We start from the raw sequence: 21,773 nt of genomic DNA, 5'->3' as shown, positions 1-21,773 counted from the left end.
GTCTTGAGCTCCACACTCGCCTTCGTCTTCCGACCACATTTTCCATTCCGATTCTCCTCTTCCATTGTTTTTCCATTTTCTCCATTTTGTTTTTTGGTGAAGAGGGGAGAAGAAGGGAACTAAAGAGTTCCTGGCTGCTGCTGCCGCAAACCTTGCACCGCCGCCTTGTTCTCGCGCCCTTAGAACCCTAACAGGCCCTAATCCACGAGCAAGGAGAAGCGCCCATTGCAGATCCGAAGGCTTTACTCCACGCCCAACATGTTGAAATGCTGAACTCGAGTGATTTCCCTGGGAGTTCGTCCCAGAGCCCTTGTAGGAGTGACATTCTTTCACTCACTAGAAGCGAAGTCCTCTAAACGGCTTGCCGCCCGGATTGCTTTGTCATCCTTGACAGGCCGAACGTCGCCGGCAAAATTCTTCCGCCCAACGCTGCAGTAGTCGTTGAGCTTCTGGGTGCCTCAGATGATCTGCCGACAACGATGAAGACATGCAGAGAGTACATCACCTCCGACCATTGCACCGAGACTGTAATTCTTCTAGCTGATGACTCGGTCAAGCACGCGAAGAAGTTTGACGAGGTCTTGAACAAGCCGGAGTACGTGGACCTTGGTCCTTTTGCTTCACCCTTAATGTTTTGTCAGTCATCAACTCGCGTGACTGATCTCTGTTGCAGCATGGGGACCTGTACACAGGCCTGTTTGACGATGAGATTCTTCAACTGCTCTGTGATGCTGCTTGTGTTGACAACCTTGACGACGTGACGAAGTTTACATGTGGCCTTGGTAAGTTGTCACACGCTGAACGCACGCTCAGTTTTGTTCTAGGTGGAAGCTTGCAGGGTGAGAAACGGTGACATGGTCAGGTGGTTTCTTGATGAAGGTGCAGACAAAGATTTAAAAGGTGTGCTCCTGATTGATATGGTTTTGTTTTCGTTTCTTTTCCTTTTAGATGCTCGTGGCTTTTGTTGCCCGGTACTGCAGCAGGTTCCTTCAACAGGTCCGATATGCGTTGAGGATTTCAACAAGGCTTTGGATGTGAAGGATGATGAACTGGTGCGAGCTTTGCTGCAGGCAGCAGACCCATGCGAGGCAGATTCTGCAGGTCGGGTTCCTCTCATTGAAGCAGTCCATTCCATGGTACCCCTAGGCACTTTCAAAGTGCTTGTGGACAATGCCAAAGATGTGAACGTTGAGGACAAAGATGGTCTCACAGCGTTGTGATGCGCAAAGAAGCGGGCATGGGGTTATGAGGAGGTATTGCTTAAGGCTCAGGTATATCGTATTCACTTCTTTTCGTTGTTCTTGCTAATTCTTGCTTCTTTTTTTTTTTAGTTGCAGAGGATACTGGGGAACCGGAAGTTTTACACGCCAATAAAGCTGTGTTGATAGCTTCCCACTTTAAACGAATCTACTTGGCTTTGCGGTCTCATGATTTAGGGTATATTCGGGTTATATACCTTTCCCTAGGCTATGAAAATATACGATATTTTCTGATTTTCTCTCCGCCCTGTGTGGAGTTTTGCTAGGGAGAAATAAGTAGGAAGAGGGAACAGGCTATGGCCGCTCATGAATGTATGAATCAACAAGGTACGTAATTGACGATTGATGAACCTGAGCAAGTTGCATTTTGTTATACCATTTTTTGCTTCTGACCCAGGAATCTAATCCAAGTATATTTGTTTTTTTTTCTTAACCACCGCTTTCAGGAAGAACAGGATCAGGAAGATGAAATCTGGGAGTGCGGCTCTTTCTTAAATCAGGTATGTCCCCTTTTGTTCAATAATTGAATTGAAGCAGCTGCTCGATGGCGGAATATATATATATATTCAAACCCTCAAAAGTGTGCTGGTCAAGCATGTCTCGCGTCTGGAAACCGAGAAGGCAGCTGCAGCGACGATGGTTGGAGCCAGACAGGATGAACCAGAGACCAGAGAGCCGCTACACATATATATATCCAACATCGTAAACGTCATGGTTTTTCACAGGACCTCGGATCACCTGCACACTTTTGAGGGTTTGATTTCAATTTCAGCTGGCTGACAGGCATCTCTTACAGGAGTTGCCCTCTCTGCAATGCGCTCGATGTTTCATTTACAATGAACAGTCAAATTTAAATCAGCACTAGTCAGAAAAAAGAAAAATTAAAAAGAAAAACGAGAAAGAAAGCAGCTTACAGTAGAAGTGGAAGAAGCTGCAACTCTTGTCACTTGCTTGGATTCATCAAAAGCTGCTTCAGCAAGATCAATGGCCCCTCCCAGACCAGCCGCTTTATTCACTATTTCAATATACTGGGTCCGAGTTTGCCACTACGCCGGCTCCAGATTGGAGGTGAACCGACCATTCACGTCGCACTTAGTGGCACTTTGTGATGTTGATGATGTTGGGAACACCATCGTGCTAAGTGCAAGAGCAATATCCACGTCACCATTGAAACGATCCCTCCAATTCCACCACTGTACGGCGTGTCATTATTTGCAAGGCTCTTACCTGAATGATATTGAGAATTTGATGACAGTAATGACATATGTTCAGCAATGCTTACCTTTGGAGCTCCACCGACCGTTCCCACGGGCAAAGCGGCACGAAGAGTGTCCCACGAAGTTAAGCTGTCTTGCAACTGGGAGAAAGAAAAAAGAAAAAAAAAAGGTTTTTTTTTTTACTCTAAGAGATACAGTGGAGCTGATGTGCATGACATGGGAGTAACTCTCCATTGCCATAAACTTTGTCACGTTTGGAATTAGTAGTAGATTCACTGGATGAACAGGAATTAAATCATGTGACAAGAAAACTCTATGATGAAGTTTACTTTGAGTCTTTGATGGCAACAAATGAACCGAATACTGAGAATGAAGATGAAAAGAATGCTTGGACAATGGAGTGAGTCGCCACTCCTAGTTCGCAGCATGAAAATCATGCCAGACAATGGAGTGCGTCGTCCCTCCTGCTTCTCAGCATGAGACACAAGCTTCAACTCATGATCAAATTAAAGAACAACTAGTTCTGCCGTTTGTAATTAACAAGTGCAAAAGCTAGAAGTTTAAATTTTGAACTTGTAACAACTTTTAACTGCTGAGAAAGAAGCTTTTGACAGAGAGAAGCAAAGTAATGCTCTCTGCTATCAATAACTACTCTGAAAATCACACGTGTGAATGCATGAACGTTGATACTCATGCGGGAGTAGATGATAATGCTGAACAGAGAGATAGGGATTCATCCTCTAGCTCTTTCAGCTTCGATCTGCAGCGAATGGCCTCTTCAAACAGCATGAGTTTGTCTCCAGCTCCCGTTCGTGCTACTTCCGGGAGCTCATGCAACTCATGCTGCTCGGGCATGTGCTGCAATGTTCGTTTCTTCAGCGAGCACTATGGCTGGACCAAGCATCGCTGGTCCAAGCCTTGCTGCTGGACCTAGCACGACCCTGCTCCTCATGGCATGACGACCCCGGAGCTTTTTTGATTTGGTTATTCAGAATTCCAAACAGGAATTCAACACTGCAAGTCTAAATGGTTATCAAACTTTGCAAGCTAAACTTGTCAAGGGTGAGGTACCTAGATTGCTTTGAATCAAGACTCCAAGGCAGTGTTGAAGGACCAGCAATTAATCTCTCCTGATGCTGCTCTCTCCTTATTTGATACCAGGTTTGGGCATATTGTTCAGACTTCTCTTGAGGGAATTTCTTCTGATGTCGAGCCTTTGGTTAAAGTTGAACTTGGAAAGTTGGTTGGTGAAAGGAGAGCTGCTTTCCAGAAAGATGTTGCTTTCTTCAGGGCTAGCAAGGCTGTCCAAGAGAGGAACAAGAAGTCTGCTGATGAAGATCTTGCTGAAGCCAAGCAAAAAGCTTTGGAAGAATCAACTTCCATTCCTTCAGAAGAAGCCCACTGTCACCATCCTATCAAAGGTTCAGTACCTTCTCCAATATCGTCACCGAGATTTGAACCGTGAACCAGTGTGTCATCAGCAAGATACCATAGCAATCATGCCGGCAGTTCAAAATCTGACGGAAGAGGCTCATCTCTGTCACCAAAGACTGAATTGTTGGAGAGTTGCAGCTGCTATTTTAGAAATTTTTCACCTTCACGATATCCTCTAAACACACTCGCTCAATTAGCATTGCTCTCATAGTGACATTGTTCTGTTCTAAATTTTCATGCCGTCACTAATATGCTTGTTGTTGCTCCACAAACATTCGAGCAACTTCTTCAGGAGGGAGAAGAACTGGCACTGGGAAACGTTGTAGGAAGCCTCTGCGGCAAATATTTAGCGAGTTTGCTGGAGGGCCGAGGGTGGGGCTACAGTGGAAGTGGTGATGTCAAGTACCATCTAGGAACGTCCTACAACAGACCGACCAGGACTGGGAAGCACATCCATCTCTCGCTCGTTGTGAATCCCAGTCACCTGGAAGCTGTGGACCCGGTTGTGGCGACGACTACAAGAGGAAGAAGAACATGGCGATTTTGTTTCATGGAGATAGCTTCTCTGGCCAAGGTGATGCTGCACTTGAGCGATCTTCCAAACTACACCACCGAGCAGTCGCTCCTTGCCTTACTGCACGGACGTTGCCAAGGCTTTGAACGCTCCTATCTTTCCCCTGAATGGAGATGAGCTATCGTCCATGCCTGGCCGCAAAATGGAGGTGCCAGTTCATGTCGGATGTTGTGGGGTCACAATGAGATAGAGGAGCCATTGTTCACTCGACCAAAAATGTACCAGGTAAGCACAACTTTGTCTCGATTTGCTAGTTCTTGATGGCTTGTTTTTTTTTTTATGTGCAGGTCAAGAAGAAACTCGTTGAAAGTGGTCATGACGATCAGTGAGGAGACCGTGAAAAAAATCCATGACAAAGTGTATGCGATTTTAAGCGAAGACTACTCCTAAGTCATAGGACTGATATTGGACGGGCTTCACGGGTCCGGAGCAGTTGTCACGGTTAAGAAACACCGGGTAAGTTTAGACTTTCGTCTTTGTTTCTTACATGTGTCGGTGTTCTGACTGCAGTGTCAAACCAGAGGTTGGCAAGAAAATCGCCGCATAGAGCGATCAAGAGGATGTGTGAGCATTGAGGCGGGAGACGGAGTGGATTGGGCTACAGCTGAGGCATTGGCGTTCACAATGCGACATGCTTCCAGCCTGGGGGTGTCCGGCCAGACGATCCATGATTCGCGGCCGTGCACAAGATGGAGCTCGTCGAAGCACAAAAAATGTAAAGCTGAGCATAAGAAAAATTCCATAGATGCACCCAAGCCCTAAGCAATCATGTGGCGATGGCTGTGCCGAGGCTCTCCGCGAAGGCAGCCGCACCATTTCAGATCGGATCGGGTAAGAGTTATAACTGCTTTAGAGCGCACCCAGGTGAAGTGTCGAAGTTTGCAATCAAGTCAAGGTGGACAAAGGCGCTCCTCCCGCACAAGCCAAGTTTTTGGATCTGCCTGACGATCTTAGCGAAGGCTGGTGGTCTGCGGGGAAACCGAACCGAAAGCTTCTAGTCCGCAGCTGCTACGATCCCATCTTTGATCTCGTGTGGGAGCATAATGAGGTGGAAGCGGAGAGCTTGGACGTTCCTAATCGAGGCGTAATCTTGCTGGGGAATCCAGGGATAGTTGTGGCTGTCGCTATGGAAACTGCTGGCCAAGAGGCGCAACATCATCATAAAACTCCCTACTACGGATGACTACGTATTTGTCACTTGGGAGAACGACCAGCTTAAAGTGGACAAGCACAGTGAGGTCCCGAACACATTAAATGGCGGTGGTGAAGGTGTGCCCTGGTAGTACCTGGCTGATACGTTTATACCAAGCTGCGGCTGGAGTTTGTACTGCAGGATTTTTGCTCACGTGCTCACCAAAGAAGGCCAAGTTTGCAAAGGCTGGCAACGTGCGTGCGCATGCTGCTCGATCCCGTCTGGACAGAAGATGAGCTTCTGGCCCTCAACGAGCACAACTTCGGACATGATCCAGAGGAAGTGAGGAAACGCTTCCTGAAGTGGGGTGGTACGCCTCGGTACGTGCTGGAGAAGGTGTGGCCGGAAGCCCAGGCAGAGATAAGCCGTGCCATTGGACTGGTGAGAGATTTTGACAAGATTATAATGCTCCAGGCACTGCCGGACGATCCAGCTCGCAAGGCGTTTCATACAATTGTTGACGAGAGCACGTTCACATCTTCCCGTTTGGCTCCTGCCTACGTCGAAGAGCAACTGCTGTCAAATCTCCCATTACCAGGATTGAAGCGTTTTTTGTCGGTGGAGCAACCAGATGGTATCCGGGATATCCAGGCAAAGCTGCTAGAGAGCTTTGTCTGCAACGTACTCGTTCCCAGGGGTGGCAAGCTACAGTTTAAGGAGGAACTGGACATGAGGCTGTCTTTCCGCAATTAGACCATAAGAATGCGCTCTTCAAGCCTTCTTCAGCCAGGAACGCAGAGTGGGATTTCATCGTCAATGGAAGTATATATCAGGCAACTAACAAAGAAGCGGCCTTGGTACTCGGGCCAGCTGTTGAGAAAGCTCTGGACTTCCTGCGACTGTACTACGGCAAAGAGAAACAAGTCGACTTCTGCATACTGGTACCGCGCTTCAATCTGGTTCGATACCATCAAGCCGGAAAAGAGAAAGGACAAACATGTTATGATTAATGAAGTCATGGACAGCATCAAGAAGCTGTAGTCTTGCTGGACATTGGTGACATTTGCGTGCCTTGCATGGGGACAGGTGTCATTGTCAAAGAAGAACACCAGGACGATATCTGCATGTCTAAGACTAAATAGCAATGAGAGCTGAAAAATTTCAAGAATATATCCCTTTGTACGGATAAAAAATTCTCTCTACGGAACGTTCGTTGAGTGATCCTGCTGGCACACGCATCTGTAAAGAGCACAATGAGTAGTCTTGGTCCTGGAAGACAAACTCAGAAAGTTCAAGATTTTTTATGTTTCTTTCCCCTTGATGAAGCTCACAAAAGTGTGGAGTGTGTCAAAACTCCCACAGCCTTTTCTTTGGCAGAATATGCTAAAAATTATCTTAGGTTTTTTCACTTACTTAAAAAAGATCTTTGTATGAATCTTTTATTCTATCCATTGCATTTCTGTGCGGGGCCATGAAGAGGAAATTAGACTAAATTAGCAATGCATTTATACTTATATGATATAAAAATTCAAACTGTTCCAAGTTAGACATTGTAAGCACACTGAAAAGGTTGTAGACTTCGATCCATACCTTGCTCGTTGGTCAGATTACTTACATCTCCGACATGCGTAAAGAAGACAAGGAAGAGATGACATCGCTCTGGTAGTTTCTCACGATGATCCCTGCCCCCATGCACGTCGGGCACACGTCACCGATATCCAGCGAGACTACCTTCACCCGAATGTTCAGCTGCTTGATTCGGTCCATCACTTCATCAACCATTCCTTTTTTGTCCTTGCATGAGCGTCTCTTTCCCTTCTCAGCTGGCTTGATGGTATCGAACCAGTCAATGGTGAAGGCGGTCAGATTGAAGCCCGGTACCAGTATGTAGAAGTCGACTTGTTTCTCTTTACCGTAGTACAGTCGCAGGAAGTCCAGCGCTTTCTCAACAGCTGGCCCGAGTACCAAGGCGCGCTTCTTTGTGACAGTTACCTGATATATGCCTCCGTGGGCGATGAAATCCCATTCCGCATTCCTGGCTGACGAAGGCTTGAAGAGCGCAGCCTTATGGTCTGACCGGATCTCTCGTGGAAAAACGGCCTCGTGTCCACCTCCTCCTCTGCGTTCCAGAGGATAGCTTGCAGGAACCTGAGGGTAGCTCCCTGCCAGAACTGGCCCGAATTCCCCATCTTGCTGCAGCTCCCTGTATTGCATCCTACCACCCCTGGGAATGATGATGTTGCACACAAAGATCTCTAGCAGCTTTCCCTGGATGTCCCAGATACCATCTGGTTGCTCGACCGACAAGAAACGCTTCAATCCTGGCAAGGGGAGATTGAGCATGAGCTGCTCTTCGACGTAAGGACTGGCGGGAGCTAAACGGAAAGACTTGAACGTGCTCTCGTCAACAACCATATGGAAGGCCTTGTGGCTCTGGCCTTCGGGTAGCGCTTGGTGATTGATAACCCTGTCGAACTCTCGCACCAGTCCTAATGCTTCGCTTATCTGTGCCTGGGCTTCCGGCCCCACCTTCTGCAGCACGTAGCGAGGAATACCACCCCACTTCAGGAAGCGTTTCCTCACATCCTCTGGATCGTGCCCGAAGTTGTGCTCGTTGAGGGCCAGAAGCTCATCTTCTGTCCAGATGGGATCAAACAGCGTGCAGACGTTGCCGGCCTTTGCAAACTCGTAGTAATTGGCCTTCTTCGGTGAGCACGTGAGCAAAAACCTGCAGTGCAAACTCCAGTCCCTTTTCGGTATGAACGTATCAGCCAGGTACCACCAGGGCACACCTTCACCACCGTCAGGCAGTGTTTTCGGGACCTCCGTGCGCTCCTCCACCTCAAGCTGGCCGTCCTTCCAAGTGACAAATACGTAGTCATCCACATTAGGGAGCTTTATGACGATGTTGCGCCTCTTGGCCAGCAGTTTCCACAGCGCCAGCCACAAAAACCCCGTCTTCCCTATCCCTGGATTCCCCAGCAAGACTACGCCTGCAATAGGAGTGTCCAAGCGCTCCGCTTCCACCTCATTGTGCTCCCACACGAGATTAAAGATGGGATCGTAGCAGCTGCGGAGCAGAAGCTTCCGGTTCCGTCTCCCCGCAGACCACCAGCTTACGCTAAGATCGTCAGGCAGATCCAGGAACGTGGCCTTTGCGGGAGGAGCGCCTTTGTCCACCTTGACTTGATTGCAAACTTCGACCTTCACCTGGGTGCGCTCTAGAGCAGCTATAGCCCATGCCGGTTCCGATCTAAACCGGTGGGGCTGCGGCTGTCTTCCCGGAGCGCCTCGGCACAGCCATCGCCACATTTCTCCCTCGCCAAAAACCCTAACCCCTCGTCGCCATCCTTCATAAGGTTTGTTACCGTTGTTGGTGACCAGCAGCCCCTCAACGAGGATTTATCCACCTACAAGCTAGAAAGTCTGGAGGCGTTCCTCAAATTGGTCTTCCTCCTCGGGACGTGTATGGTCATTGGCGATGGAGTTCTTACACCACCAATATCAGGTCCGCACTTTCAAAGCCGTACGCTGACTGTTTTTCCTTTTTTCTCCTCCCAGTTCTTTCTGCTGTTTCTGGAATCAACTCTACGGAAACCGAGCACCATGAACGTACGTCTAAAATTCTCCCTTTGCAGTCACGATTGTCATGGGGTCCTTGCAGACGTGGTCCACATTGCTGCGTGCTTGATATTCATCGGGCTGTTTGCGCTGGACGCATATATAGAGTTGCCTTCATTTTCGCACCCATCGTGATAGCGTGGTTGTATCCCGGAACATCCTTCGAGCTCTGTCACCCTTACAACTTCTGACGGATGGACTTCTCTGGTGTGTATCACAGGTGGCTTAGCATGACTTTATCATCACTCCACCTGGACAGTGATTGCTTTTTCTTCTTGTTTTATTCAGGAACGGGACTGATGTTTGCTGATTTGGAACACTTTCCTATCAAGGTACTTTTGTGTGGACATGTATCAATGCTTTGCTTTTTGCTGACGGCACACGATTTCCAGACATTGCGTGTGTAGTCTATCCTTGTCTTGTTCTTGTCTACACGGGACAAGCGGCATGTCTCCCCAAGAATCACGATGACATTTGAAGAGTTTCTACAAATCCATACCGAGTAAGAAAATTTTGAAACGCCACCTGCTTTCGAAATGACTGCCTGGCTCCCGTAAGGGTGGCGATGACGAAAACTGGCCAGCATACTGTTTCTGAAGAGATTGTCAAGGGATTAGACCATGCAACCTTCTCGATTGTCAAGCAGTGCTTATCTGGTTGCTTCCCACGGGTGAAAGTCGTCCACACATCCAAAGATATTTACCGGCAGAGTTACATTCCCGGAGTCAACTGCTTGCCGTGACACTCAGATTCAGGAATACAATCCTCATCGGCCACGCATATGGTATGTGGTGACTTCCAACGCCTGATTTGATCTTGTCCTTTCAGGTTTGGCCGTTGTCACGGTTATGTTCGTCACTCATGATCATATGGAGGAAGAGCTTCTTCCTGGCAGCTGCGTTTGCCCTTTTCTTTGAGGCATTTACATGTCAGCGGCACTGATCAAGTCAAAGAAGGAGGCGTTGGTCCTCTCGGTGATATTCATGGCCGTCATGTACATATAGCATTACGGCACCTCCAAGAAGTTCTCCATGAAGTGGCTGCTCACCCCGGGTCCGAGCCTTGGCATCGTCCGAGTTCCTGGAATAGGCCTGATTTACACAGACCCATCTTCTCACAAACCTCCCGGCGTTTCACCAAGTCCTCGTCTTCGTCTGCATCAAGTCCGTGCCGGTGCCTCACGTTCCACCGCCATCGGCAGGATCGGGCCTAAGGAGTATCGGATGTACAGGTGCATTCGCAGATACGGCTACAAGGATCTCCACCAGGACGACCAGGACTTCGAGCGTATCATCCAGATGGAGGACGCGCACCCTTGGACCCCCTCGAGCACCGAGGTGTCCGTGGATGGGAGGATGACTGTGGTGGAACTCCGCAGCGCTCGAGGAGGAAAAACTGGAGGAGGCGGAGCTCCCTCGGCTGGACAACAAGAAGAGGGTGAGGTTCGCAAAGGCCGTCGTCCATCATGAGGTTCCGTCCATCAAGGCAAAGCTCCCTCGGCTGGACAACTCCCAAAGGCCGCGGTGGAGATGGATCTGTCCATCAAGGCGGAGCGAAGGAGGCCATGGCGTACGTGCTGGGACACTCTTTTACGTCAAGGCGAAGAAGGCATCGTCCTTCGTGAAGAAGTTTGCCATTGCGGAAGAACTGCCGGAACCAGCATGCTTGATCGAGGTGGGCAGGAGTGAGTTCCAACGTTTGGATGCGTGTTACCGCTCATCTTAGTGTATTTTCTTTTGCTATAGTTTCTTTTTTCTCATTTGATATATTATTTTTTGCTGCAATCTCTTCTCATCTCAGTATATATTACAACGGATGACATACAATCGATCTTTTTTCTTTTTCAGATATCTTTCTTAAATTTCAGTTTCCACTTGCGTAAAATCTATCCACTAAGATCACAAATCCTTGGAGAATAACGAGCTTACCTGGTAGAAGACCTCTCCCTTTCTTTTGGAAGATCATAAGAACGAAAAGAAACGTGTGATTGCCTAGAACAATTCGCTAGCCTTACATATTTTGTGCTTGGAGAGCCCCATCTTGTGCACGGCCGCGAATCCAGTGCGGGTGGCCGAGGACTTGGATCTCCGCAAAGCTCCCACGATTGAGGGGAGCCCATGTTCATGGGTTCTTCCTGGCACCACACAACATCCGCGTCTACAAGAGAAACCGCTCCGCAAGCTTTCTTACGCTTGAGTTCCTTTTGGAGAAGATCGTAAGGAATCGGGCACAGCTGCTCTACGCGGCAGATGGCCACGTCCTTTGCTCCAACGCGCTCCTTTCCTCGTCGAGCTCGTAGTATACCTGGATAAAAAGCTCAGTCATTGTTTTGCTCCACTAACCAAAGTGAGAGAAGAGGCGGCCAAACACTCTATTTCCGAAGGGAGTGATAAAGGGACAGGTAAAAGAGCGTCGTCAAAGAATGTCACAGCACAAACCTGCAAAAACCTTTCCAGCCTTGAGTGCTGTGGCCCTTGTCCATCATAACCGTGTGGCAGCCAGCATGCACACAAGTCCTGTTTGAGGCAACCACTTGGCTTTTCCACAGCTCAAAAACTGATCACCTGCGCACCATTGACGACGTCTCCAAACTATGGGTTTTCCATTGAATCCATATTCCGAGAGCGAGCTGCATTAAAATCTAGAATAACAGGAGAAAAAACCTGTTGCTCACGATTGGGCAGAACGTGGTCAAGGGGGCAGTATCTTTCATACCACGGCATGTCTCTGCAAGGAGCGTTGCGAACGCAAGTGCCTCAGTTGTAACTCCGTCTCCCGTCTCAATCATGTTGCCCACACACCCTTTTGATCGCTCTGGTAAACGAGGGAGGAAGAGTGGCGATTTTCTTGCCAACCTCTGGTTTGACACTGCAGTCAGAACACCGATACATGTAAGAAACAAAGACGAAAGACTAAACTTACCCGGTGTTTCTTAACCGTGACAACTGCTCCGGACCCATGAAGCCCGTCCAATATCAGTCCTGTGACTTAGGAGCGTAGTCTTCGCTTAAAATCGCATACACTTTGTCATGGATATTTTTCACGGTCTCCTCACTGATCGTCATGACCAATTTCAACGAGTTTCATCTTGACCTGCACAAAAAAAGAAAAAAAACAATCCATCAAGCACTAGCAAATCGAGACAAAGTTGAGCTTACCTGGTACATTTTTGGTCGAGTGAACAATGGCTCGTCGATCTCATTGTGACCCACAACATCCGACTTGAACTGGCACCTCCATTTTGCGGCCAGGCATGGACGACAGCTCATGTCCTTTCAGGGGAAAGATAGGAGCGTTCAAACCCTTGGAAACGTCCGTGCAGTAAGGCGAGGAGCGACTGCTCGGTGGTGTAGTTTGGAAGATCGCTCAAGTGCAGCATCACCTTGGCCAGAGAAGCTATCTCCATGAAGCAAAATCGTCATGTTCTTCTTCTTCTCGTAGTCGTCGCCACAACCGGGTCCACAGCTTCCAGGTGACTGGGATTCGCAACGAGCGAGAGATGGATGTGCTTCCCGGTCCTGGTCGGTCTGTCGTAGGACGTTCCTAGATGGTACTTGACATCACCACTTCCACTGTAGCCATCCCCAGCAAACTCGCTAAATGTTTGCCGCAGAGGCTTCCTACAACGTTTCCCAGCACGTTGGAGCTGCCACGATGAGGCATACCAATGACAAGGCTCGCAACTCCCGATCGATTTGCTCCTTCATGTCTCACAACCTTCCAGTCCAAACCTTTTGGCCGTCCACTTAAGTTCTTTCTGAAACTTTGTCCCCCAGATGAGACGATCGAGGATGATAATCTGCCTTTCCTTGGAATACTTGCGCTCGATCTTCTCCCGCAACCAGTTGCACTTCTTTCGATCTGGATGTGCTCAAGGAAATTATCCGGGGGCACGGCCCAGGGCTTTAGTTCCAAGAATGGAGAGCACTGGCGCTGGCCTCTCTCATCACGATCCCTGCTGCTTCCGCCGAGCAGGGATTCTTTCCATGTCAGGCCAGCGCCAGCACGGGATTGAGCCACAAGAAGAAAGCCGCCACTGCGATTCCTCGAGATATTTCAGTAACTAGCGTGGAAGAATCGCACACGGACCGTACACGTGGATCTATACATTTTTTTCCACCAGGATCTATATGAAAGGTGGTAAAAGAATCAAATAGAGAATCCTTTCTTTAATTAAAGAGGTGGCAATTAAGGGTTTGTAATTAGGGCAATGCCTGATTTTTACTTTTATTTATTTAACAAATGTAACTGGTAATAATATAGTTCGAATTTCCCGCGCTAGGTCTTTGTTAGGGCGAGTACTGAGCAGGATAGTTTCGGATCGTTTAGGGCAATGGCGTCTCTTGCAGCAATCGGGCGGAGGAAAGGTAGGATTTGTCATACTCTTTCTCTCGACCTTGGCACCTGCGACTTAGATCGGCGAGGAGCAATGTCGTCAGCTCTGGCAGCTTGTCTCTCCATGTCGCAGGTAACTAGCGAGATTTCGTTTCCTTTTGATTTCATATCTTAGCGCAGGAACATACAAGATGTTTGGATGCACCAAGAGAGATTCACATACAAGGTGGCTTGGATTTGCTAGCGTGTGGTTTTGACTGCGTTCTTTGCGCCTTCTTTGGAGCCGGAAGCTTCCATTCCCTCCGATTTTCCTCTACTACTATCCTTGCGACTTCTTGCGCTGCTGTGGCTGGATTCTTGCTCTTCTTTCTGAGCAAAGGCGCCGGCTTCCCCTGTGGATTGCGAGTGTGTCTTGTTCCCCTGTTGTCTTTGGCGTTAGCATTCCTTTCTTCGAGACAGAGGCTTCCATTTTCTGTGGCCTGCCTCGATTCTCGTGTGTTTTGCGTCCTCTTCGTGTTTTCTCGCTAGTAGGGGCTTTTCTCTCGGAGTGTTCTCGTGTTCTTGCGTTGTAGGGGCTGAGCTAGCTAGTTTTGCTTTCTTGCTTGCTCCCTTTGCGTGCTTTTATCTTTCTCCTTTGGTTGCGCACTAACTTAACTCTTGTTGCCAGCTGAGGAAAGCTTCCTTCTCCCGGATGACGGACGCGCTGATGCTGAAGATTTACGAGGCTTGGAGCTCATCGTACCGATCCAAGCCAGGTGGAAACTGAGCCTACTGGCCAGAAGGAGAGCGCTGTGGAAAGCAAGCGGAAGCGCCCGGCGAGGAATGCTTCTACCGATCAGAAGCAGACCAGCTTCGCGAAAAGCGCATCGGCCGACCAGCTGCGTGCTCCTGCCGACCGGAAGCGGTGCCACGATCTCATCAAAGAAGCCGGAAGAGCAGGGAGGCTGGAGGACGCGGAGAAGCTATTCAATAGCATCTCTTCTCCAAATGCGTACTCGTACAACGCCATGTTGCAGGCTTACGCGGTGAACAATAAGCCTGGCGAGGCCTTGGAGCTCTTCCAAAGAGCCACCACAAGAAATGCTGTTTCGTGGAATATCGTGCTTAATGCGCATGCAAGGTGAGCACGGTTTTGCTAAAGTCTTACGTTTTAACTCTTCGTCTGTTTGTTTTATCAGCTTCTATGGAGCTCTCCCCTGCTTCATGCGGTATCCTTGCTGGGATAGCTACTCAACGACCATACTCAGGCACTTTGCAATTGCAGAGCTCAAGGCTGCTGTTGCCTCGTCAGACCTGTCGCTGCTGGAGGACGTCAGAGCACAGTACTTCAAGGCCTTTTGCTACGATGATGGATATGTCGACGCGATTATTCGAAGCACCTACACGTCTCTCATGCACAGCCTTGGTACCCATGGTCATCTCGTTGATGTTGCCGAGAATGTCTACAAGCGAATCCCCTCTCCGGATGCTGCTGCCTTCAACGCTCTTCTCGCGGTTTATGTGAAGAACGGCTATTACTCGCGAGCACAGAAGCTCTTCGCCGAAGGAGGGGGTGATAGGATCGACACCAGGTCGTTCAACATTATGATTTCCAGTTTGCCGCTGCTTGAAGACTCGGAAGCTCTTTTCGAACGGGCAAGGGAGAAGGATGTCTTTACCTGGACAAGCCTTGCGTCAGCCGATGTCCAGAACAACAGGTATAGTTCCATTTCGCTTTTCTTCTTCTTTCTTCGGCTCGGCTGATTGTATCTTGTTTTCCAGGCCAAAGGCAGCAGATTTGACGATCCGGAAGAAGGCATCGAACCAACAAGAGTCACGTTTCTCGTCTGGGTTGCTAGTGGTGAAGAGCTTGGAACAATTGTACGCGACTTCGACTTCGTTCCGGATGCCTCGCACTATGGCCAAGTGGTCGTCAACCTTAACCGAGGTGGGAAGTTTGCAGCGACCGTGGAGCTTGCAAGCTGTTTGTCAGACGATCCCGTGAACTGGATGGCGGTTCTCTCTGCGGCAAGAATGGTTGGTCTACGGCGAGATTGCAGCAGAGAAGCTTCTGAGGCTCAAGAGCGACGATGGCAAGTCCCCCATCGTATACATCATGCTGCGCAGCATCTACTACAACACGAAGCAGGAAAAGAAGCTCAAAGAAATCCTGGGAAAGATCAAGAAACTCAAGTTGAGGAGGATTCCGGGCATGGGACGACATAATGACGAAAGAGCACGGATACAAGCCAATTCTCGCCGACGTTCTCGAGGAAGAGAAAGAATAAGGGATGTGCTTCCACAGCGAGAAGCTTGCGATTGCCTGGGCGGCGAGCGAGACGGCAACGGGGCCAATAACTGTGACCAAAAACTTCCGTGTGTGTCGGAATTGCCATAGTGCTACTATCGCAATCTCCAAGATCATAGGACGCAAGATTGTGGTGAAGGATGCCGCGACTACGCACACCATCGTTGACGGCCGCTGCACTTGCAATGGTAAGTGGTGAGCTTTCTCTTGATCTAAGCTAGTTGCAACGCTTTTCTAATTCTCTAACGAGTTTTTAAATTGTGGCACTAATCACGAGGAATCTGAATCGGTACCTGAAAACTACTTGAAATGGATGAGTCAAGAGCTTGACAATGAGTGGAAGGAGGTAGCAATTCAAACTTTGGCCAGAAACAAGGATGTGCAAATACACGAGCCAAATGGTGATAGAATTGGATCAATGGTAGTGGACTTTGGAAAATACAAGGGTAAGCGACTTACAGATCTTCCTCACGCTTATCTTGAATGGATGTCAACTGAAATGTACACCCATTGGGGTTGTCATGCGAAGGAGCTCTTATCAAGATCTTTTTCCAACTCACATACTATGATTGATGGGAAGAACATCCATTCTGTAGAGACGCTGAAGAAGATGTGTTCGTCGAAGCAGTTATCGGAATGATAAGTTTGTGGCAAATCTGTTGATTGAGATGTTTGGGAGTTCAGACGATGGTCGTTTGGTGTTTGATGAAATCAAGCGGCCAAACATCTACTCTTGGGAATATTATGCTTAAAGTATACACTCAAAACGCCCGGGTAGAAGATGCTTGGATCTTGTTCGAGAAGATGGAAGCCAAGAGTTTGGTGTCTTGGAACATCATGTTAGCAGCTATGGCTAAAAAGAATCAACTCGTTGAGACAACGGAGTTTTTCAATCAAGTGCCCGAAAAGGATGATTACTCATGGACCATACTCTTGGGTGCATACGGGGAAGTAGACGAGGCAAGGAGAATTTTTTATGGGCTGAAGGTGGCAAACGTTGTTACATTGAACACAATGGTCCAAGGGTATGCTCAGAACGGGCAACTTAATCGAGCTCGCGAGATGTTTGATGGGATTCCCCGTGACACCAAGAGTGCAGCATCATGGAATGTGATGATCTCTGCATACGGAAAAGCTGGCAGACTGCAAGAAGCTGAGGAGATGTTTGAGTCAATGCCAAAAGAGCTCAGGAACCAGATCACTTGGAATTCAATGATGAAGGAGCTTGTACGAAATGGTCGATTAGTCCATGCGAAAAATGTATTTAACACATGCCCACGAAAGATGCTATTTCTTGGACGTGTCTACTCGAGGCACTGTGTAGGTGAAAAAGAAAGTTTGGCAAAAGCTCTCAAAGTGTTGGAGGAGATGCCGCATGACAAAACAGTGGTTCACTGGACGATGATGCTGGAGGTCTATTCCAATACCGGGGACGTTGACTCCGCGAGGGCCATGTTTGACCGGATGGACGAGCCGGATGTGGCGTCAGTCAATGCGATATGCCCAAAACGGCCGTCTTCAATCAGCAGTTGACTTTTTTTACGACAAATCTAAACACAAAGATATTGTCACACACAATATAATCCTCATAATGCTCATTGTGTATGCAGCGTGCGGGAGGTATGATGATGCAAAGGCATTGTTTGCCAACACGCTTAACAAAGATGTGTACACATGGACATCCATGATCAGGGCATGCACAATGATAAGGGATGAAACACATGCGATTCAAACCTTTAATGAAATGATTTTGGATGGAATTCTACCCAACAGGGTGACATTCATTGCTATACTCGTGGCAAGCAGCCAGGTTTTGGATGTTGAAGAGAGCAAAAGCCTATTTTTCACGCCCATGGAACCCGACTTTGGTATTGTGCCAGGGATTGAGCATTACGATTGCATGGTTGGGATGCTTGGGAAGGTGAAGCGGATGGAAGAGGCCCAAGAACTTATTGAGACGATGCCCTATGAGCGGGATGCAAGAATTTGGATGACATTTCTCTCTTCCTGTAGGAAGCATGTAAATGCTGGGCACGGAAAATATGCTGCAAAGCAGATATTTGCCATGGACCCAAACAATGCCACCCCATACATTATCCTCGTGGAGATATATGGGAAAAGCAGGACTGGTGAAATTGCTGGGCTGAGAAAGATGGTGACAGAGAAGGGCTTGGAGGGTGACAGAGGGCTTGAAGAAGCTTGGAGCAATCAACCGTGTCCAACTTGGTGGAAAAATGCACACATTTCGTGTGGGGGATTGGTCATCCTAATATAAAAGAAATATGGGGTGAGCTCACGAGGTTAATGAAGCTGGCAAAAGAGAATGGGTATGTGAAAGAAGAGAACTTTTGGCACCCCAATTGCAACAAAGAGGAGGTCCATGAGAAGCTTGCAATTGCATATGCATTGCTTCAAGAATCTCACAAATAGAATGTTCTTGTCAGTAATAACATGCAGATGTGCAGTGATTGCCATGCCTCAGCAAAAGTGATTTCTGAGATTGCTGGAAAAGGAAAGAAGATCTTTGTTCAAGATAGTCAACAGCTTCACTGTTTCGAAGGAGGCTGTTGTTGTTGCAGTGATGCATGGTAATCTTACTACATTTCATAAGTTGGCTGTTTTATTCCACAGTATATTTTAAGTTCAACCGTGGTTTAAAACTAGTTGCCGGAGCCAGGTCTGCAAGAACCATCCACTTAGTGTACAAGAAAACTATATTGAACCTTTGTTAATTGGTTGCAACATATAGTGGAGGTCTTTCTAGGTAGTCCTCTTCATCCAGTCTCGTCCTAGTGCACCATGCGAGTAAGCTCTCTCCTCTCTTTCCAAGCATTTTTTTCTCAAGACCTAAGGGATCGATTGTGGCAGTGTGATTGATTTCATGGATTCTCGAGGCCAGGCATGAGCGAGAGGTGCCCGTGGCAGATAAATGTAAGTGGTAAAGGGGAACCTGAGCTCACAGTCTCTTGCCTTGCAGCTTGGTGATCAGATCATCCAAAGCGCAGGAAAGCAGCAAGTTGGTAGCAAAACACAATTGGTTTTATTTTTTTCTTTCCTGACACATTTTGATGTGAGCATTTATATAGATTTTGTGAAAGACAATGTAACAATTCTCTCAGGCATTCTATTTTCAGTCTCTATGCTTCCATGCAAGTTTAAGGTAAAATCTTTTTGCTAACAGATGATTAATCTTCCTTTTATCTTTCTCTGTGGTTTTTTCACACTTGGCACTTGTCATGCTTTGTTTTGCAGGTCAAGCATTGGTGTGTATTTTCTGGATTCCTTGTGGGCCGAAGGCCTCACATTGAGCTCATGTGAACTTCTAGATGTGCTTGAATCCGATCTTGTCATCACGAGCACCAAACAAAAGGCCCTTTACCACTCACATTAATGTAGCTCCAGCAAGGAATAGTGAGCAGTAGCGAGCAGCACAAGTCGAGTAAGCGGCAACAAGTAGTGGAAGTTGAGCAAGGAGCAACACAAGCAATAGTGAAGTAGTGTGAGGTAGTAGACCACAATGAATTCAACTATAAATAACATTAAATCTGTAACTTTGTGAATTATAAAAGTGAAACATTCAAATGATTTTAATTGTGAGTTTACATGGAATTCATAATATTAGCCACATACTAACAGTTCTTGCTATCAAGTCATCATCTACTTAAATATTAAAAGCCATTTAAATTTTGCTACATTACTATCTATATGGATAATGAAAATAATGTAAACCAAATAAAGCAAGAAAAAATATTTTAACTTGCAATATATCAACGATTAATTGCATAGATTAATTTTTTTAGCATTAATAATTTTATTTATATTCTTTTGAATCAATAAAATGCAGTAGTTTGGTTTAGGGCATAGTGGCGATACTGGGCATATTCTGTTAGGGCTCTTTTCTTTCTCTGGCGCACGCGTTTTCTTTCTCCGCGAGTTCTTCTTGACTCCCTCCCTCGATGTCCGTTGACGTGATTCTCATCCGGTTACTTCCACACACGGAGTAGCAGCAGCAGCAGCGTAGCTAGATCGATCGCCTGCCGCCTCACTCCAAACCAAGGTCAGTCCCTGGCAGAGATTTCTCCCTCCCTGCATGCTGAATTTCTCGCCCGGGGCTGTCGATCACACAGCCCTAGTCGATCCCAGGCCTCTAGATTCCCCTTTTCCATTTTTCCTCTCGCGTTGGATTCCTTTCCAATGGCGGGGACTTCCACGCGCCTCTATGGCCCTCTGGCAGCTCTCGCCGCTGGTCTGGCAACAGCGATATCATCGTTCGAGATTGCTCCTCCTCGTCCTCGTCCTGCCACTCTCGGCCCACCGCCATACCTCCTCTACGCAGCTCATCCCTCCATGCCAGTTCCTCCATTCTCGAGCGCCGACGTGAGAGAAAAATCTCCTCTTTCTTCCTCGATTGAATCCAAGAGCCCCTCGGTCGATCAGGTAGTCTGGACAGTCCATCGCTTCGTCTCCGATTCACTCAAGACGTGTTCTTGCTCGTCGCTCCACTTCTTCCCGATCCTTCCAAGCCTGGCTGTTCTATCCGCCACTGATGGCTCCCTCTTGCTACGCTCGTCTCCATGCCAGCCACACTACCGCAGCGTTGTTTCTTCTTTCTCCTCGTCGTCCGCCACCAAACCCAGCTATCCTTCCATCTTTTCTCCGACTTTCGCCGCCTCAAAGTACATTCGTTCGTGGCACTCGAAGAGCTCCTCCAAGCCGCAGGAATCCACGAGAGACGAGAACGAGAGGAAGAACTCCAAGGAGGTGACGGTGGTTTTGCTGGGATGGCTTGGAGCAAAGCAAAAGCACCTCAAGAAGTATGCGGACTGGTACACGGAGCGTGGGATCAACGCCGTCACCTTTGTCATTCCAATGAGCGACATGATAAGTTTCAAGGCTGGTGGAAAGGCCGAGCAACAAATCGATCATCTGGCGCACCACCTCTTGGCCTGGATGGAGGAGGAGGAAAACGGCAAGGAAAAGCATCTCTTCTTTCACACCTTTAGCAACACTGGATGGCTAACGTAACTTTCCTTCTTTTCGCAGCCTCTTCAACGTGCTAACGAGTTTTTGTTCTTCTTTTCCAGGTATGGAGTCCTTCTCGAGAGGCTGTTGCAGAAGAACAATAAGCTGCTGGACAAGGTGAAGGGATGCGTCGTGGATTCGGCCCCGGTTGCAGAGCCTGATCCTCAGGTAAGCTTTCTCTTTTCAAACAGGAGCTGAAGTTTGTATCAAATGGTCAGGTCTGGGCATCCGGTTTCTCTGCCGCGTTTCTCAAGAAAAAGAGCGTTACCACTCGCAAGGTGGACGTGTTGGACATCCTCAAGCACAGCAGCGAGGAGGCGCACGAAACTCGGCTCCAGGCCGACGTTACGGAGCAAGCGCTAGTGAGCATGCTCGAAAAATTCTTCTCGGTTTTCCTACAGCTTCCGTATGTAAAGAAGTGAGTCTTTCCTCTTTTGATTCATCGAGGCACTAATCTCTTTTTTGCATCGCAGGAGATTGTCGGAAGTTGTCACCATTCTTTCGAAGCAGCAGCCAAAGTGCCCGCAGCTCTACATTTACAGCACCGCGGACAGGGTGATCCCGGCCAAGTCTGTCGAGTCATTTATGGAAGAGCAGCGAAGAAGTGGGCGCACTGTCAAGGCTTGCAACCTGCTGTGGTCACCCCACGTCGATCACTTTAGGAGCTTCCCGGATATCTATAGTTTGCAGCTCAACATTTTCATTCGTGAGTGCCTCTCACAGTGGTCGCCACAAAAGTGTGCGTGACTACCATTGATTCTATCATGGCACATAATTTCTTTTTAAAGTGTATCAAACCATTCGATGGTTTGCTTCCATGCCAGACCTAAAATATGATAGTATTTATTTAGATTACTTTTATATTTATAATTTATAAATTTTATTAAACATA

General features: G+C 47.9%; 4 protein-coding genes and 2 pseudogenes across 4 annotated transcripts; 5 read left to right on the top strand and 1 right to left on the bottom strand.

Moving 5' to 3' along the window:
- Positions 1-9,033: 9,033 nt before the first annotated feature.
- Positions 9,034-10,706, top strand: LOC9653517 (annotated as a pseudogene).
- Positions 10,707-10,826: 120 nt separating this feature from the next.
- Positions 10,827-13,698, bottom strand: LOC9653704 (annotated as a pseudogene).
- LOC9653703 lies at positions 13,570-15,560 on the top strand. The gene is made up of 5 exons (XM_024683426.1): positions 13,570-13,604; positions 13,653-13,705; positions 14,240-14,692; positions 14,751-15,269; positions 15,334-15,560. The coding sequence occupies exons 3-5, from the start codon at positions 14,580-14,582 to the stop codon at positions 15,554-15,556; spliced, it is 855 nt and encodes a 284-aa protein (XP_024539194.1). The 5' UTR covers positions 13,570-13,604; positions 13,653-13,705; positions 14,240-14,579; the 3' UTR covers positions 15,557-15,560.
- Positions 15,561-16,663: 1,103 nt separating this feature from the next.
- LOC112349254 (pentatricopeptide repeat-containing protein At2g35030, mitochondrial-like) lies at positions 16,664-17,392 on the top strand. Its single transcript, XM_024683320.1, has one exon. The coding sequence runs from the start codon at positions 16,664-16,666 to the stop codon at positions 17,390-17,392; it is 729 nt and encodes a 242-aa protein (XP_024539088.1).
- Positions 17,393-17,450: 58 nt separating this feature from the next.
- LOC112349253 (pentatricopeptide repeat-containing protein At3g46790, chloroplastic-like) lies at positions 17,451-19,250 on the top strand. The gene is made up of 4 exons (XM_024683319.1): positions 17,451-18,119; positions 18,372-18,447; positions 18,759-18,840; positions 19,112-19,250. Exons 1-4 carry the CDS (start codon positions 17,451-17,453, stop codon positions 19,248-19,250), a joined length of 966 nt encoding a protein of 321 aa, XP_024539087.1.
- A 495-nt stretch (positions 19,251-19,745) lies between these two features.
- On the top strand, positions 19,746-21,704 carry LOC9653516 (transmembrane protein 53). Its single transcript, XM_002978503.2, has 4 exons — positions 19,746-20,880; positions 20,944-21,049; positions 21,100-21,299; positions 21,355-21,704. Exons 1-4 carry the CDS (start codon positions 20,054-20,056, stop codon positions 21,626-21,628), a joined length of 1,407 nt encoding a protein of 468 aa, XP_002978549.2. The 5' UTR covers positions 19,746-20,053; the 3' UTR covers positions 21,629-21,704.
- Positions 21,705-21,773: the final 69 nt, after the last annotated feature.

The sequence above is a fragment of the Selaginella moellendorffii genome, unplaced genomic scaffold (assembly GCF_000143415.4).
Source record: "Selaginella moellendorffii unplaced genomic scaffold, v1.0 SELMOscaffold_37, whole genome shotgun sequence".
Classification (NCBI taxonomy): domain Eukaryota; kingdom Viridiplantae; phylum Streptophyta; class Lycopodiopsida; order Selaginellales; family Selaginellaceae; genus Selaginella; species Selaginella moellendorffii.
The sequence above is the reverse complement of the archived record's forward strand: the minus strand, read 5'-3'. Positions and strand labels throughout refer to the sequence as shown.